Here is a 17,611-nt window from a genome sequence, read left to right as displayed (position 1 = left end):
AACTAATTTACGCAGGATAAGTCATCAACTGCCGAGCCGAGAAGTTTGTGACGAATCAAATTTACTGTAAGTTCGCTTATCTCTAACGGCACCATATAAGAATTTGGCCCCATAAGCTAGTCATATCTGTTACGCCGAGCGCTCCGGGTCCCCGTTCCTCCCCGGAGCGCTCGCCTCATCCTCGTTGCTGCAGCGCCCCGGTCAGATCCACTGACCGGGTGCGCTGCGGTACCGCCTCCAGCCGGGATGCGATTCGCGATGCGGGTGGCGCCCGCTCGCGATGCGCACCCCGGTCCCCGTACCTGACTCGCTCTCCGTCGGTCCTGTCCCGGCGCGCGCGGCCCCGCTCCCTAGGGCGCGCGCGCGCCGGGTCTCTGCAATTTAAAGGGCCAGTGCACCAATGTTGGTGCCTGGCCCAATCTTCCAATTAGCTTAATTAGTTTCCACCTGTGCACTTCCCTATATCACCTCACTTCCCCTGCACTCCCTGGCCGGATCTTGTTGCCTTAGTGCCTAGTGAAAGCGTTCCCTTGTCTGTTCCTAGCCCGTGTTCCTGACCTCCTGCCGTTGCCCCTGACTACGATCCTTGCTGCCTGCCTCGACCTTCTGCTACGTCCGACTTTGCTTCTGCCTACTCCCTTGTACCTCGCCTATCTTCAGCAGTCAGAGAGGTGAGCCGTTGCTAGTGGATACGACCTGGTCACTACCGCCGCAGCAAGACCATCCCGCTTTGCGGCGGGCTCTGGTGAAAACCTGTAGTGGCTTAGAACCGGTCCACTAGCGCGGTCCTCGCCATCCCTCTCTGGCACAGAGGATCCACTACCTGCCAGCCGGCATCGTGACAGTAGATCCGGCCAGGGATCCCGCTGAAGTTCCTCTGCCAGTTGTCGCCGACCTCCCTACACTGGTCGCCCAGCAAGCCCTAAAGATCGCCCAACGAAATCAACAGCTGGCATACTTGACCTCCGTGACACTGCATCTTCAGTCACAGATACAGCAAATTCAGTCACAGCTACAGCTGCAACAACCATCTCCTCCGCCGGCTCCTGCAACTCCTCCGCAGCAACCGGCCGCTCCTAACCCCTGCTTGTCCCTGCCGGACAAATTTGATGGGGTCCGCAATGATCCTGCCACAGCCACAGTCCAATCCTTCTTCGCTGAGGTCCGTGGTGTCTTCGAGGAGCCTGCCCGAGCTTCTTCTGCCAAGACTGCCCTGCTGAACCTGGCCCAGGGTGTTTCTTCCGTTGGCGAGTACGCCATTCAGTTCCGTGCTCTTGCTTCCGAGTTGTCCTGGAATAGTGAGATTCTCTGCGCGACCTTTAAAAAAGGCCTATCCAGCAACATTAAAGATGTTCTGGCCGCACGAGAAACTCCTGCTAACCTGCATGAACTCATTCATCTTGCCACTCGCATTGACATGCCTTCTTCCGGATGGCGTCTGGAGCTCCGCCTGGATATGGACTTTGTTCGCACGAGGCGTTTTTTCTCCCCGGCTCCTCTCTCCTCTGGTCCTCTGCAATCCGTTCCTGTGCTTCCCGCCGCGGAGGCTATGCAAGTTGACCGGTCTCGCTTGACACCTCAAGAGAGGACACGACGCCGCATGGAGAATCTTTGCCTGTACTATGTCGGTACCGAACACTTCCTGAAGGATTGTCCTATCCGTCCTCCCCGCCTGGAAAGACGTACGCTGACTCCGCACAAAGGTGACACAGTTCTTGATGTCAACTCTGCTTCTCCACGCCTTACTGTGCCTGTGCGGATATCTGCCTCTACCTTCTCCTTCTCTACTATGGTCTTCTTGGATTCCGGATCTGCAGGAAAATTTTTTTTGGCCTCTCTTATCAACAGGTTCTACGTCCCTGTGACCAGTCTCGCCAGACCCCTCCTAATGTGCATCGGACCTCATCACGAAAAAATTGACTTTTTTTTCCTCAGGTTCTTTGGCCCCAAGAAGAGGGGGAGACCCAAGGGGGGGGGTACTGTTACGCCGAGCGCTCCGGGTCCCCGTTCCTCCCCGGAGCGCTCGCCTCATCCTCGTTGCTGCAGCGCCCCGGTCAGATCCACTGACCGGGTGCGCTGCGGTACCGCCTCCAGCCGGGATGCGATTCGCGATGCGGGTGGCGCCCGCTCGCGATGCGCACCCCGGTCCCCGTACCTGACTCGCTCTCCGTCGGTCCTGTCCCGGCGCGCGCGGCCCCGCTCCCTAGGGCGCGCGCGCGCCGGGTCTCTGCAATTTAAAGGGCCAGTGCACCAATGTTGGTGCCTGGCCCAATCTTCCAATTAGCTTAATTAGTTTCCACCTGTGCACTTCCCTATATCACCTCACTTCCCCTGCACTCCCTGGCCGGATCTTGTTGCCTTAGTGCCTAGTGAAAGCGTTCCCTTGTCTGTTCCTAGCCCGTGTTCCTGACCTCCTGCCGTTGCCCCTGACTACGATCCTTGCTGCCTGCCTCGACCTTCTGCTACGTCCGACTTTGCTTCTGCCTACTCCCTTGTACCTCGCCTATCTTCAGCAGTCAGAGAGGTGAGCCGTTGCTAGTGGATACGACCTGGTCACTACCGCCGCAGCAAGACCATCCCGCTTTGCGGCGGGCTCTGGTGAAAACCTGTAGTGGCTTAGAACCGGTCCACTAGCGCGGTCCTCGCCATCCCTCTCTGGCACAGAGGATCCACTACCTGCCAGCCGGCATCGTGACAATATCTTTTGATTTTTCCCTTTTTTTCTCCGATCAACATCAATTCTGTCTCTAGCGTCACCAATACAAAAAATGATCTGTAAACTAAGCAATGTCTTACCAACCGTAGTAAAGGGTGATACTCAGAGGCGTAACTTGTAGCTTCTGGGCCCTAATGTAATATCTGCAACAGGGCCCCATGTGCTAATAATAATAGTGATCATTTATGAGGCAGATGTGCTTTGGGGCCCCTTAGGCCCCAGGGCCCCAGTGCGACTGCTACCTCTGCACCCCCTATAGCTACGCCCCTAGTGATATTGAGGGTGTTTTACTAGACATATTTGTACTGTATATCTATAAATATAGATTGATCGTATCATGATGAGTATACAAGAGAGGATGATATGTATATAATGACCATATCATGAGTACTTGAGTATTTACCAATAGTGTTTTGCTGGGTCATATGGTGTTCTAATCTGCAGGCAAAATCTACGTAGAATGAAATTTAGTACTATCTGATTGTAAGCAATCTGCTGGAAGGAGACAGTGAGAGCAGAAATGCCTGGGATTTTCCTTCTAATATGCACTACAGTAATTAAGTGGAATGACAGATGCTGGTCTCTTTAGATGAAGCCAGAACCGCAGACTAAATCAGGCCTCTCATAAGCCTCTCCAGCCTAGTCTGTGACCACGATCTCTCTCCTCAGCAATTATTACTAAAATCAATAACTTTTAGTCTAATGAGTGTGTGGAGTGCGAATCACAAGGAATATTATTTACTCAACACAGATGGATTGATATCATGAAATGGTAATGATTTGTTTTACCAGAATACTGCTAATATGGAGGTAACACAACAAGTATATTGGATGGCATTGAAATCTATGAGAATGTCAACGGGTTACATGCCGTGTGATGACAGGAGTGTAACTGGTGTTCTGTGGTTTGTGTTCCCTTTGGAGACCATAGATGAGTATACGTAGTAGTTTTCAACTATGTGACAGGTTCTTTAAGTGACTAAATTCCCCCGACAGCCAAACTTTGCCTATTTCTGCTAAGAGAACTCTTTCAATGGCTCTCTCAGAGAATTAACTCAATATGTAAAGGAGCTCATTGTGGGGTGAAAATGAAAAAAATATGTACTCACCTGCAGTCAAACCATACAGGTCCCATTCTGCCGATGTCAGTTCCTACTGTTAGGGGTTTCCTGGAAATGTTGTTCAACCAATCACTGGCCATAGTAGGGACCCTTCTCTGCCAGTGATTGGCTGAGCAGACATTTTTTTAGAGGAGTTAGAGGAGAGCAGGAAGCATTTGGTAGTGGTGGCGGGCATCAACAGATTGGCACTGGTGGGGAACAGCGGCAGCTACCTTAATGTTTGTTTGTTTTTTCATCCCATACTGAGCTCTTTTAAGAATGAACTGAATGCTGAGGCTCAGTACAGCCCTTTTATGTAGGCATTAATACATAACAGTGGAAAATAGAAAAAATACAAGGAAGGAACTTCAGGGGTGGAGCAGGGAGTGGCTGTGGCCAACACTAGAGGATCATTATGGTTCCCACTTGGGACACTCTACTATACAGTGATTGCACTGTGGCAAACAATAAATGAGGTGGATATATAATTAAAAAGAGGGTCTGCAGTAGCTGTGGTGTGAGTTAAGCAGAAAAAGATAACTCTTTTATGTTAAGTATTTAAGTATTTGATTAGTGGTGGTCCAACTACTGGACCCTCCACCGACTAGAAGAATGATCCCTTGTGCCCAAAGTGTTTTGTCTGGCATTTTTCTCTCATGTCCTCCAATAGAAATCCTAGAATATCATGATCAAACAATCACATGGCTTGTAATGAGAAAATCACAGATAAAATGTCCACAATACACTTTATATTAAGGGGAAAAAGCCACAAAAGCTGCATCATGTAGAATAAAAAAGGGTAGTTTTGTGTGCTGGTTTTTTTTTCTTGCCAAAAATGAACTGCAAAAAGTATGTCTGAAAAAAGCCTTAAAAATAAAAAGGAGTTCTGTGACCTGTAGAAAGGTTTATAGTTATGGGACACCTTGGGGATATCTAATATACTTATTATATTTTCATTAATATGGAACATCCAAGTTTCATTTATTTTATTTTGGTTCTCATGTATTTTATTTCGGTCCTCTTGTATTTTATTTTGGTTCTCTTGTATTTTTAATTATTTAGTCCCATACTTCTCTCTCCAGCATTAGCACATAAACTAGATCATGATCATGACTGCAGGTATAATATATCTGCTATTCTCAAGCGGTGTAGCTGGCCCAATATGGACATTCCCTGCTGGGTGCAGTAATGCGCCTGGAAGATTTCCCAAATATAAAGAGTTTGCCTTGCTGGAAATGGAAATCTCTCCTAGAAAGTGTTGTAGTTTAACAGATTACATAATAGGCATTGTTTTCTTACAACAGACCCCAAATTTGTGGCAATCCATAGTTGTCAGTCTAACCTGTGTATAGTCGGGATGATGAATTTCTTGTGCATAGCCGGATATGTGCATATAAATACATTCATTATAGATGTATCATAGAAATGCTATATGACCATGAATGTAACATAATAATAATAATTTTATTTAAGCAAAATAGCCAGTGCTATACATATACAATATCTGATATCTTCTATGATGTGGCTTACCAGTACATGTATGTGCTTTGAGTAGATCGTTGTACTGTCCATTTATGTTACATAGAAACATAATCTGAGTAATCTGGAGTCAGGATGTAAATGCATTGAGTTGACAGCTGACATGGGCTGATCTTGCCACCTGGCGTGGTTTCTGACTGACCAGATCTGCATAGAAGGTATTATGAAGAGATCATGTCCTAATAATCTGCAAATAATAAAATGGAATATATGGACCCTGATTGGTCAACATATGGGAAAGTCATTGAATGCACATACTGAAAATACATATATAGCTGCCAGGGATTTGCTATTCCATTCATATGAATCCATAAAAAAAAAAAAAAAAAAAAAAAAAAAAAACAACAACTCCATGTTCCTCCACAAACCATAAAGAGGCACCATGTACTAGTGATGAGCGGCATTGCCCTTATACGAATTTGCGATATTTTGTGAATATATAGACGAATATTCGTCCTATATTCGCAAATTTCGAGTATTCGTTATATTCGCATATGTGAATAGTCGAATATTCGTGCATTCGAGGAAGAAAACAGTGATGGGGTGGGCAACTTTACTATTGGTTGCTAGAGATGTTGTTGATAACCTCTGACAAGTGTATTTACATCATTCTAATTGGCCCACAAGTGAAAAGAAGGAATATACAAATATTTACATATGAGAATATGGGCACATGCGAATATTCACATATGCGAATATGTACATATGCGAATATTCACATATGCGAATATGCGCACATGCGGAAAAAAGCGAATATTCGCAATTTCGAATATATAGCGGATAGAGATGAGCGAACTTACAGTAAATTCGATTCGTCACGAACTTCTCGGCTCGGCAGTTAATGAGTTTTCCTGCATAAATTAGTTCAGCTTTCCGGTGCTCTGGTGGGCTGGAAAAGGTGGATACAGTCCTAGGAGACTCTTTCCTAGGACTGTATCCACCTTTTCCAGCCCACCGGAGCACCTGAAGGCTGAACTAATTTATGCAGGAAAAGTCATCAACTGCCGAGCCGAGAAGTTTGTGACGAATCGAATTTACTGTAAGTTCGCTCATCTCTAATAGCGAATATTCGCAAATTTGTGATATTTGCGATAAAAATTCAAAATGTGAATATTCGCGCCCAACACTACCATGTACCTCTATAGAGGCCCTTTTATGGCTCTATACTTAATGTAGACATTATGGGGAATATTTATCATCTGCAGTGTTTTGGTACGACGTACGAATGTAAAATTCTTCCAGTTTTTAGTTTACTTCTTAGTAAATTCAACAGCAACATGGCTGCCGTTGTGACAGGCACAGGAATATACACCAACCACAAGCAGGTGTATATTTCTGCTACTTCAGGTGTCATAAGTTGGCCCTAAAGTCACATGTAAAAAGGCTGCTATTCCTTTACCCCCATCTATGTGAAGCGGAGCCCCCTTTCAGCCTTTTTACTGTCTCCTTCCTTTCTCCTTGGTGTAAGCAGCACTATTTCTCAAAAGTCACATTTTTTTTTCTTCAGAATTTTTTTTCACAATTTGAAGAATTGCAGAGTATGACTTGATTTGACCCACAACAGTGACTTCTTTTCCACTAAATATATTGGGGAAGATTTATCAAAACCTGTGCCGAGGAAACGTTTACCAATTGCCCATAGCAACCAATCAGATTGCTTCTTTCATTTTTAAAAAGGCCTCTGAAAAATGAAAGAAGCGATCTGATTGGTTGCTAGTTGCAACTGGCTAACTTTTCCTTGGCACAAGTTTTGATAAATGTCCCCCATTATGTTAATGGTCAGGTGTTATACCAAAGAATAATTGTCTTTGTTAACTAAATACATTCGCATTCTTCTCTTTACGTTCTACATGCCATATTACACAACCTTCTTCTGTCCAGCCGTGAAGCTCTATAGACTCTTTATTCTGACCATTGTGACATTATAGAGAGATGTTTATGTATTCGCAGTCTTGTTAATCTTCTATCATAAAGACAAGCAACTTTGCAAGTTCTGATACTATTTGAAAAGTCTGCCGCCATTGAGTTATAACAGTATATAAGGTTCATGCAATCTCCAAGTCTGTCCTAAAAAATGTACAGAGAGAACGTCACACTTCACTGTGTTAAATTGGAACGGCACTACAGCACCATAGACATAATATTATATATGTATATGTATATATATATATATATATATATATATATATATATATATATATGTATATATACATTAACATAAGAACAAGCTGTCCCTGCTTCCCAGTATGATAGTACCATCATGCCAATAGCGAAGATGAGTTGTCGTAAAGAGGTTTGTATCATGTGAAGAGGATAGGAAGCGTTCCACCAAACTAACCCTGCCCCCACCTCCCTTTGCCTTCAAACAGCTTTTCTGTATTGATACTGCTGTACAAGCGAACATCTGTGAAGGTTTTTTCTCCCTCTTATTTAAGACAGATCCAAGCGATGCCTACCCAAGCAGCCATCTATGCAGCAGCCACTAAATTGCTGTTGTTTGTTTTAAGTATATAGCAATTAGGGAATGATAGTTTCTCTTACCCAGCATGTAATAGCCTCATACATCAATACAAAAGGCAATGGAGTTTCTGTGTGTAGCAATGACCTATATTTATCTTCTGTATGACTATGTCAGATGTAGAAACAATGTGTCTTAAATTCATTTGGGAATATTTGCACTATAAACACTGAAAGAAGAGAGAGCGTCTGACAAACACAATCTTTTTGCAATGTTTATTAATGCCCAGAAAGTGCCCATTGATGGTGAGAGTTGAGTTGATTTTGTGCTGGTTCTTGTCTACATTAATTTATATCAACCTCTTCAATCCTCATTCTTTCACTCTTCCTCTCTTTATCCTTAAACCCACTGGCTTTGATTGCTGCTATATCTCCTTCTAATCTTCCAGCACCCCCCCCCCCCCCACCCGTCTGTGTAGTGTGAGGATCATTTACATATTTATCACCTACTTCCACTTGCCTAAGTTCCTAATTTTTTTCTCTCTCTTGCATGGTATCTTTTCTTTTATTCATTATCTAGAATCAATTCTGTCACTTTTAGTCCCATCCATGACACCATGCCTTTCTTTTCTCTCTATATCCATCTCTTCTCTGCCTCCAAGCATTTGCCTTTTTATCCCTCTCTCCCTCCCATTTCCTCCTTTGCTGACGTAGTCTTGTCTCTCGTTTTTTTTCTCTTCAGATTCTGGTGGCAGCTGGAGACGGACAGACACAGAGACGGATTCATCCCAGGGCACAGAGGCGACTGGCACTCAGATACACAACCTCTGTCTTCTGCCTCCAATCGTTCTTTCTGTTCATTCTATGTTACTAAGGCATGATAGAAGATGTGAAGATACAAATGAGTAACTGTTGCTAGCAACCTAGTGGATGAGACTGTTTTATGTAGAAGAGGCTCACTACCATATCCTGTCCTGCAGAATATGATGCACAGAATTTTCAGAAGGACTGTGAAGCACAGACTTCTCTAACTTAGGCACAAAACTCCAGAGTTGGACATCATCTCTTGTCCTGGCCTTCATTTTTTAAAAGACCATCATGTCATACCGGTGGGTCTTTGTGACAGTTACTTTTTGTTTCTTATACTTCCCGCCAGGAGCACAGAGCGATTGCTGGTTGATTGAAGGAGACAAGGGGTATGTCTGGTTGGCTATATGTAGTCAGAACCAACCCCCTTATGAGACTATTCCTCAACATATCAATAGTACAGTTCATGATCTCAGGCTTAATGAAAATAAGTTAAAGATAATTGGTTATGCTTCCCTATCCCGCTTTGGAAACTTGACAGATTTGAACCTAACCAAGAATGAGATTTCCTACATTGAGGATGGAGCCTTCCTTGGACAATCAAATCTACAAATTCTTCAGCTTGGTTATAACAAGTTAACCAATTTGTCAGAGGGAATGCTTAGGGGCATGCCCAGGTTACAATTCCTCTTCGTTCAGCATAACTTGATTGAGGTGGTGACCCCAGGAGCTTTCTCAGAATGCTTGAGTCTTATAAGCATTGACTTGTCTTCTAATCGACTCCAAAAGCTGGATAGTGCAACCTTTCTTGGTCTTCAAGCACTGATGGCTTGTGAACTGGCTGGGAATCCTTTTCATTGTGGTTGTGAGCTCTATGGCTTTCTTGATTGGCTCGTGATGTTTAACAATTTCACTCGAAATTATGATCGCTTACAATGTGAAAGTCCTCGAGAGTTTGCTGGTTACCCCCTACTAAGCCCCAGGCCTCACCACAGCCGAAATGCAATAACTGTTCTTCAAGCTCGTTGCAAAAATGGAGGAATATTTTCTGTACCACGCGAAAGGCCAACTCCACTCATACCAGATCCCTTCCATGATTCAGATGAAAATTCTGGTTATAGTCCTGGAGACGTTCTTTATCCCGACCCAACCCCCACTTCTACAGACTCTTCTGTTATGCCCACCATTGAAATTCATCATGTGACTGGAAGTTCAGCTACTTTGATCGTGACTATTCCATATCCATATAAAAAGATGTATATTCTGGTCCAGTACAATAACAGTTTTGTATATGATGTAACAACGTTGAAGCACAAGAAGGAATATATAACATTAGACAAGTTGAAGGCTCATGTCAATTATACTTTCTGCGTGGCTTCCATACGTAACTCAAAACGCTACAACCATACCTGCCTCTTTGTCTTTACTCGTTCAAAGGATAAGGAAGAATTTTCTCCCAACACTTCCACCACTACACACTATATCATGACAATATTGGGATGCCTATTTGGCATGGTTATCATACTGGGAGTTGTATATTACTGCTTAAGAAAGAAGAGGAGACAGGAAGAAAAGAAAAAATCGCTCAATGTTAAAAAGACAATTCTAGAAATGCGGTATGGTTCAGATGTTGATCCATGTCTGGGACCTCATTCATCACAAAAGATGTCAGAGCATCCTATTCCTATATCACGCATTTCTTCACTGCCCACTTCAGTTTCTGGTCTTGGAAGTGGAGACAAAGGCATTTCCAAGCCTATGAATTCTCAAATGGGAACACCTAAAGGTCCTAAGGGAACAAATTACATGGAAGTGCGAAGCGGAGAAGGACTAGATAGAGGACAAAGAGGGATGTCAGGAGGGGATGAAGATGAAGAAGACTTTCGGGAACTAGACAATGGTGAGGGCTCAGCATCTGAGATATCAACAATTGCTAAGGAGGTAGATAAAGTTAACCAAATAATCAATAATTGCATTGATGCCCTAAAGCTAGACACGGCTTCTTTTTTAGGAGGGGGGGACCCGGAGCTGGGTTACGATTGCCAGTCAATCCCAGCCAGCTCTTCGGGTCATCTGGAACGGTTGAGCTTCCTCTCTCCTCCATACAAAGAGGGTGTCCATCCTCTTCAACGGCAGCTCAGTGCAGATGCTGCCACAGTTGCGAAGAAACGTTGCAGCATTTCGTCTAGTGGCTCCATTAAAAGTGCCAGAGTATTTAGCTTGGATGTACCTGATCAGCCTCTAAAGTGTGACTCCAAGTATATTGAGAAGAGCAGCCCTCTGAATAGCCCTTTGGATCGCCTTCCACTAGTATCTTCTTCTGGAGTCCACCATTTAGATGTCAAGCCTTCCTATCATTGTAGTGAACACCGTCACTCCTTTCCTGCTCTGTACTATGAGGAAAGCGCTGATACATTAAGCCAGAGAGTCAGCTTTTTGAAGCCACTTTCCCGCTCCAAGAGAGACTCTAGCTACTCCCAGCTATCACCAAGACACCATTTCTCTGGATATTCCTCCAGTCCAGAGTACTCCACTGAAAACACCCACAAGATTTGGGAGCGCTTCCGTCCTTATAAAAAACATACCCGGGAAGAGGTCTACATAGCAGCTGGACATGCCTTGCGCAAAAAGGTCCAGTTTGCCAAAGGGGAGGACTTGCACGATATCTTGGATTACTGGAAGGGAGTGTCAGCTCAACAGAAACTGTAACTGGCACCTATCAAGGTGCTTAGAGCCGGCTAAGGCTGTGGACATGTCTCTGCTGAGAATTGTGGTGCTGATGCGCTACAATGTGCAATTAAAGTTTACATTGGAGGTGGGGATGTACCCTCACAGAGGGGAGACAAAGAGATGTGTGAGTTCTGCACAGGGAATTTTCTGGCACAGACCTCCTCCCCTTTTTAACACTTCCCCCCACGTCTCCACACACTGTATTGGTGACTTTCTTTCCATTTACATATTTTTTGTTGATAAATATTTTCTTTTCTTTTTATCATTTTGTGGAAAAAAAATGATATGTATTGCTTGAAATGTTGCAAGCTGATGTCATGCGCTACCCTTCTCAAAGACGGCCATTCCATTAATAATTTTACATAATAATCTTTCCCATACAGTTTCTTCAGTACTTGTATAAATTGATAACAATGAGTTAGGACACAAAGCTGGCATTATAGCAGCAATCAAAGGATATGGTGGATTTTCTTCTCAGACCTCCAGAGAATAGTCTGTCCTGCTTACACTAATGAAATAGTGACTTCAAATGGAATTTGTTATCGTAAGCTAACAATAGGTTTTCCAAAGTATCCTTAAATTCTCTGTGATGTACAGGTATATGTTGACTATGATTACTGAAGAAGTTTGAGTCAGCATAAGACATTCCAGTAGATGTGATTTTAATGTAGACTGAAAAACCTCCCTACTAGCCAGAATTTCATAGCAAACATGAATTTATTTCGTCATTTTGCAGTGATCCTGTTTCCTTGCTTACAGGTGTTACGGATTCTTCTAAAGAAAAAAGAAAAAAACATTTCTCATGTGCTTAGCTAGCCAAAAGGAAGGAGTTAAAATGTCCTGCATTCATCTTACGGTTACAGATAGCTTGTGATAGTAAATTCAAATTATTTTCACCCTGTGGTTGCAAATCTCATAAAATTAGAGAAATTTACAATAGCATTGTCTACAGTAGGCCATAAAGCATGTTTAAAGCCTTATTACACCCTCGATGTTCTTGCTAATGTATATGTATGCTTCTGCCCTGGTTTAATGGAACACTAAATATAGAGAATACTTCTCAATTGTTAAATAATCCCTTGATCATATTTTATCTCAATACATAAATCATTCTATGTGTATTGCAAAAGATCAGGTATTTTCTCCCATTTCGATTTCACAAACTTATGTCTAATCAGTAAGGCCCCCGTACGCAGAAACTGTCCAAACCTGCTGACTTTGGTGGGACCAATGTACTATCTAAAGTATATATATATATATATATATATATATATATATATATATATAAATCCAATATGGAGCAGCACACCAAATAGCGGTGGGTGCTATCAGTCAAACCCAGGTCACGGGATGCACGTAGGTATATTCCAAAAAAATATATATGAGCCTCCAGACTCTGCTCCAACAGATGATGTTGGGAAAGAGAAGGGTTGGATTTTAACCTCCCAATCCTTTTTGTTTTCAGAGTGATAACCTGCCAACATAGCTGTTTGACATTAACTTACCCCTCCAAAACATTGGGCCATGCCGAACATCAATGTGTGTGGGAAGATCAATAGAGATTACTGTCGGCAGAACAAACATTTGGCCGAAAGCAGCTGAATTTATATTGCCGGCTTAAGACAACTGGCTTCAAAAATAGTCCTCTTTCTTCAATCTGCAGGAGGAGAGCTTAAACTTTAAGCCACACCTCTGAGTTCCTCCCTCCTCAATCTGCAAGAGAAAAGCTTACACATTAAGCCACACCTCTGAGCTATGTCAAAACCTGATCATCTACCAATAAAAAATTAGAGGGATTAAAAAAAATTATAATAATCATATATTCCAAGTTGTATGTTTTCTGCAAGGTTTCTACTGTTTCTGTACAATGACAAACACTATAGAAATGCGTTAATTCTGTCCAATTCTGTCATTTCTATCTTAGTTCAGCGTTCCTTTAAATCAATCTAGATATCATTATTCATTAGGATGTCCAAAATATTATTTGAGGAAATATAATGCAGGAGTACAAAGAATAGATTCTAAGACAAAAGCCAATTTATGGATAGCTCATACTTTGTTGAGGGGGTCATGTAAGGTAAAAAAAATGAAGAAAGCAATTTCAGTTCATCCAGACTAATAGCTTTGTGCTTTATCTAATCTTCATGGGTCCATCTTCAATTGCATCTTGGAATCAAAGATAAAGAAAGATATGAACTGAACTTTACATAATAGGGTCTCCTTATTCTCCCCCAGCCTTCATGATGTCAGCTTGCAACATCTCTCTCTGTAGTTTTATCAGTGCATGGTTTTAACTTTTTCACTTTTACATTGCCCTGTGTTTCTTGAATTTTTAGAAGCTTATCGCCATAAAGGCATTTTTAGGTTAATTTTATATGTTAAAGAATACAAAAAAATGCTCACATACATTGGAGGCAGCCATTTTGTGGCTAATTTTAAGTACTCATTCACATGGATCTATTTATTTAAGGTATCTCAGTGATTGCACTCATGTCAACTGGTATTCCCTTGAATACTTTTGGCCTTCAGAATGGGTGCCGGTGTTGTGAGTAAAGCTGCAGGTATAATTTAAAGGTTTACTGCTGTGGATTCAGATACATATCTTTTTTGGCTTTTTGTTTTCTGTTTCAATTTTTTGGGTGGAATTGGGGGTATGGGAGGGTTTGGGAAAAGGGGATGGAGGGGAATGTACACAGGACTTTTGGCCAATGATTTATTAAGAGAGGAGATGGGAACTGTATTTTTTGCATGCATTAGTGTAAAAAAAAAAGAAAAAAAAAAGAACAAAAACACTTGAGATGAAGAAGTTTAAGAAATATAAAAGCACTCGGCACATTTCACTTTTAAAAGAAATCCAGCAGTGGCAAATGGAGATGTCCATCCTGCTGAGGATTGCCTGGTATCTGATGGGACCAAGAAGGCAGAAATAATTTGCAATCCACTTCACTGTGTCTCTAAATATAATGCATTATCCGTATCTTGCATTGCACAATGAAAAAAAATTCTAAACATAATATGGAGTCCAAAGTTATTCTCTTTAAATGCATGCTAAGAAATCCAGCCACAGTATTCAGTCACACACTCATTACTCTGATGTCTTCTTGCTGTCAACCTGGACTTTCTACACTACATTGCATCTAACAATACAGCATTTGGCATAGTTATGGTCATGACTTCTGATGTGAAACAGAAAACAGGTCTCGGTAGGTTTGCCATAGGCTTCATACCTCATCTTGTCAACTCTGGTAAGAACAGTTCCTTGAGATTCAAAACAATGGGTTTTATAACATGATACAATGAGAATGGTTTGTTCAGCAGATCGTTGGCCCTTCATCTACTTGCTTTTCCCGATGTGCAGTCTGACAAGTAAGTGAAATGAATGGTAACTGGAAAAGAAATACCATAAACAATCTGGCAAAAAATGTTTTCCTAAAAGTGAGCAGCTACCTCTGCAGAGTACAGTAGGTATACATGATAACATCTGGAGTTGTCCCAGTTATTGGAACACTGTAGTAATGTCAGTACTCAAATTCAGCTTCATCTATTCCAACAGGTAAGTTTGAAGTGATGAAGTGTTGGAATTTACAATAAAACGTTGGTACATATGGTGTCTGAGATGGAAAATTGTCCTGGTACTGGCTCAAAACGTATCATGAAATCTTACAGGAGTTTTCCAGGAGATTTTTTTATTGACGACCTAACCTGAAGACACATCATTAATGTTTGATCGGTAAAGGATCTAACGCCCATCTGTTCAATATGGCCATTGCACTTGGGCGGAGGACTCTGTACAATGTGATCATGCTTGGTTACTGCAGCTCAGCTCTCATTGAGTCTCCCATTGTTGGGCCCTCACTAATCTGACATTGATGGCCTATCTTCAGAATGGGCCATACATGAAAAACTTCTGGAAAACCCCTATTACCCAGTCCATATGACTATATGAACTGATAACTCTTTCAATGTCATGTACAAAATTATGCTTTCTTCTAACCTTGTTTAATGGTTACTAAATAAAAGAATAATGGAGATCATGGAGAGTTCTAAAATATATAGACCACACGTCTCAGGAGATCAGTCAGATGGAAAGACTACTACAGTCTTTTCATTCAGTCTACTGCTTACCCTTAAAACAAAGACTGGCCAATACTTGCCACTTATCCTAAACTATGGGAGATTTTTGGGGAATTAGTGTTTTTTTCGGAAACCAACTTTGATGTATAGTAAAAGAAGGGAAAATAACAGAATTTTGTAACTTTAAAAACTTGTCTTATGGATGATCCTTTTTAACAATCTAAATTTAACTACAGCATTTTTAAAACAGCTTCTCAATTTTGCAGAAAAGTGGCAGCACCAATTGACAAAGGTCCAAATTTACCTATATTCTCTGGGGTGACTGAAATAACTCATAATCCACTACTTATGACGAGATACATATACCGTATCTATTTCTAGTCATGCTTAGCATTCAGCTGACTGAAGGCCTAAAACACTAGTTTGTTAGACTTGGGCACCCATGCCTATATTTTGGCTTTAGATGGGAGTGGAATTTTTGGAGCCAAGAAAACTGAATCTTGCCCAGTTGAAACGGGAACGCCTTTCCCAAAGTTTGATATAGGAAAGGTTTAAATGGCCACAGACATTTTTAAGCATTTTCTCCATAGGTCTGTATGAAAAATATTGATTACTTTTGCTATTACAGCCTCTACAGCTTGTATGAATTCTCTTTTATCTCTATATTGTATACAGATGATATGATTCTCCTATCAAATGTACCCATTTGATGGGATCATTGAAGCCTTAAAGGGGTACACCCATGGAAAACTTTTTTTCTTTTTTAAATCAACTGGTTCCAGAAAGTTAAAGAGATTTGTAAATTAAGCCACTAGAAAGGGAGAGAGCACACCGTGCAGCTAAACATGCAGATATACGATACCGCTGGTGTACACTGGCAGCCTCCGGACCCGATAAGTAACAACGCAGCACCTGCGGGGTGCACACACTAGATAAAGTATCAAACAATACAATGTAAAGAGGTAGCGTGCACTCACCGCGGGTAAACAGCTGCAAGCCCGAGGTCCGGGATCACCACGACATAGACGGAGACGGTAAGGGGCGCTCAGAGGCTACGCCGGCTGTTTCGGACGTAGGAACGTCCTTCTTCCGGCCTCCAAGGAGGCCGGAAGAAGGACGTTCCTACGTCCGAAACTGCCGGCGTAGCCTCTGAGCGCCCCTTACCGTCTCCGTCTATGTCGTGGTGATCCCGGACCTCGGGCTTGCAGCTGTTTACCCGCGGTGAGTGCACGCTACCTCTTTACATTGTAAGATTTGTAAATTACTTCTATTAAAAATCTTAATCCTTCCAGTACTTATTAGCTGCTGAATACTACAGAGGAAATGGTTTTCTTTTTGGAACACAGAGCTCTCTGCTGACATCATGACCACAGTGCTCTCCTAACACCTATTTCCATTTTAAGAACTGTCAAGAGTAGGAGAAAATCCCCAGAGCAAACATATGCTGCTCTGGATAGTTCCTAAAATGGACAGAGATGTCAGCAAGAGCACTGTGGTCATGATGTCAGCAGAGAGCTATGTGTTCCAAAAAGGAAACCATTTCCTCTGTAGTATTCAGCAGCTAATAAGTACTGGAATAATTATTTTTTTTAAAAAATAGAAGTAATTTACAAATCTGTTTAACTTTCTGGCACCAGTTGATCTAAAAAAAAAAGTTTTCCACGGGAGTACCTCTTTAACCTTATTAAGTACTCAATATAGGGCCCATGTTTTAAAAAGTTTAATTTCTTATGTTTTTGTAGACACATAAAGTAGTCTAGTCTTCCATTTTATAATGTAGAGTAAAGCAGAGCAATGAAAGGAATTTTTTTCTTTATCATGTTTTTGGATTCTCAAAATAGTCCACATTATCTCTTCACTGCGTCCAACATTAATCTTTTGAGGCATTATAGCCAATTCAGTCCTGGTATGTAACGTTCACCCACTAAAATGGTTTGGATATAGGAATATTTTAGCCTGAATTTTATAGACAAATAAAAGTTACAGAAGAGGGTTAAATTGTCTGATATATATATATATATATATATATATATATATATATATATATATATAACACGAGCTATGGAATTGCCTGTTATAAGTAGATTTGTTTACTAATTGGACACCCATAACCCTAGGCAAAGCCTTAAGGTTACATTTGTCCAGCAAACAGGGCAGCAATATCATAGCTCCCCACTGACCTTTCCTG

At 41.9% G+C, this 17,611-nt stretch overlaps 1 protein-coding gene across 3 annotated transcripts in view; it reads left to right on the top strand.

Annotated features, from left to right (window-relative positions):
* ELFN2 (extracellular leucine rich repeat and fibronectin type III domain containing 2) overlaps positions 1-14,509 on the top strand; it is a 146,726-nt gene extending 132,217 nt beyond the window's left edge. For all 3 annotated transcript variants that reach the window (XM_056524130.1, XM_056524129.1, XM_056524128.1), the window contains exon 2: positions 8,555-14,509. In XM_056524130.1, the coding sequence (XP_056380105.1) occupies positions 8,911-11,328 (2,418 nt within the window). In that variant the 5' untranslated portion in view covers positions 8,555-8,910 and the 3' untranslated portion in view covers positions 11,329-14,509. The remainder of the gene's footprint in view (positions 1-8,554) is intronic.
* The last annotated feature ends 3,102 nt before the right edge of the window (positions 14,510-17,611 follow it).

Source organism: Hyla sarda, chromosome 6, assembly GCF_029499605.1.
Source record: "Hyla sarda isolate aHylSar1 chromosome 6, aHylSar1.hap1, whole genome shotgun sequence".
Taxonomy (NCBI): Eukaryota; Metazoa; Chordata; class Amphibia; order Anura; family Hylidae; genus Hyla; species Hyla sarda.
This window is presented reverse-complemented; position numbering and strand designations above follow the sequence as displayed.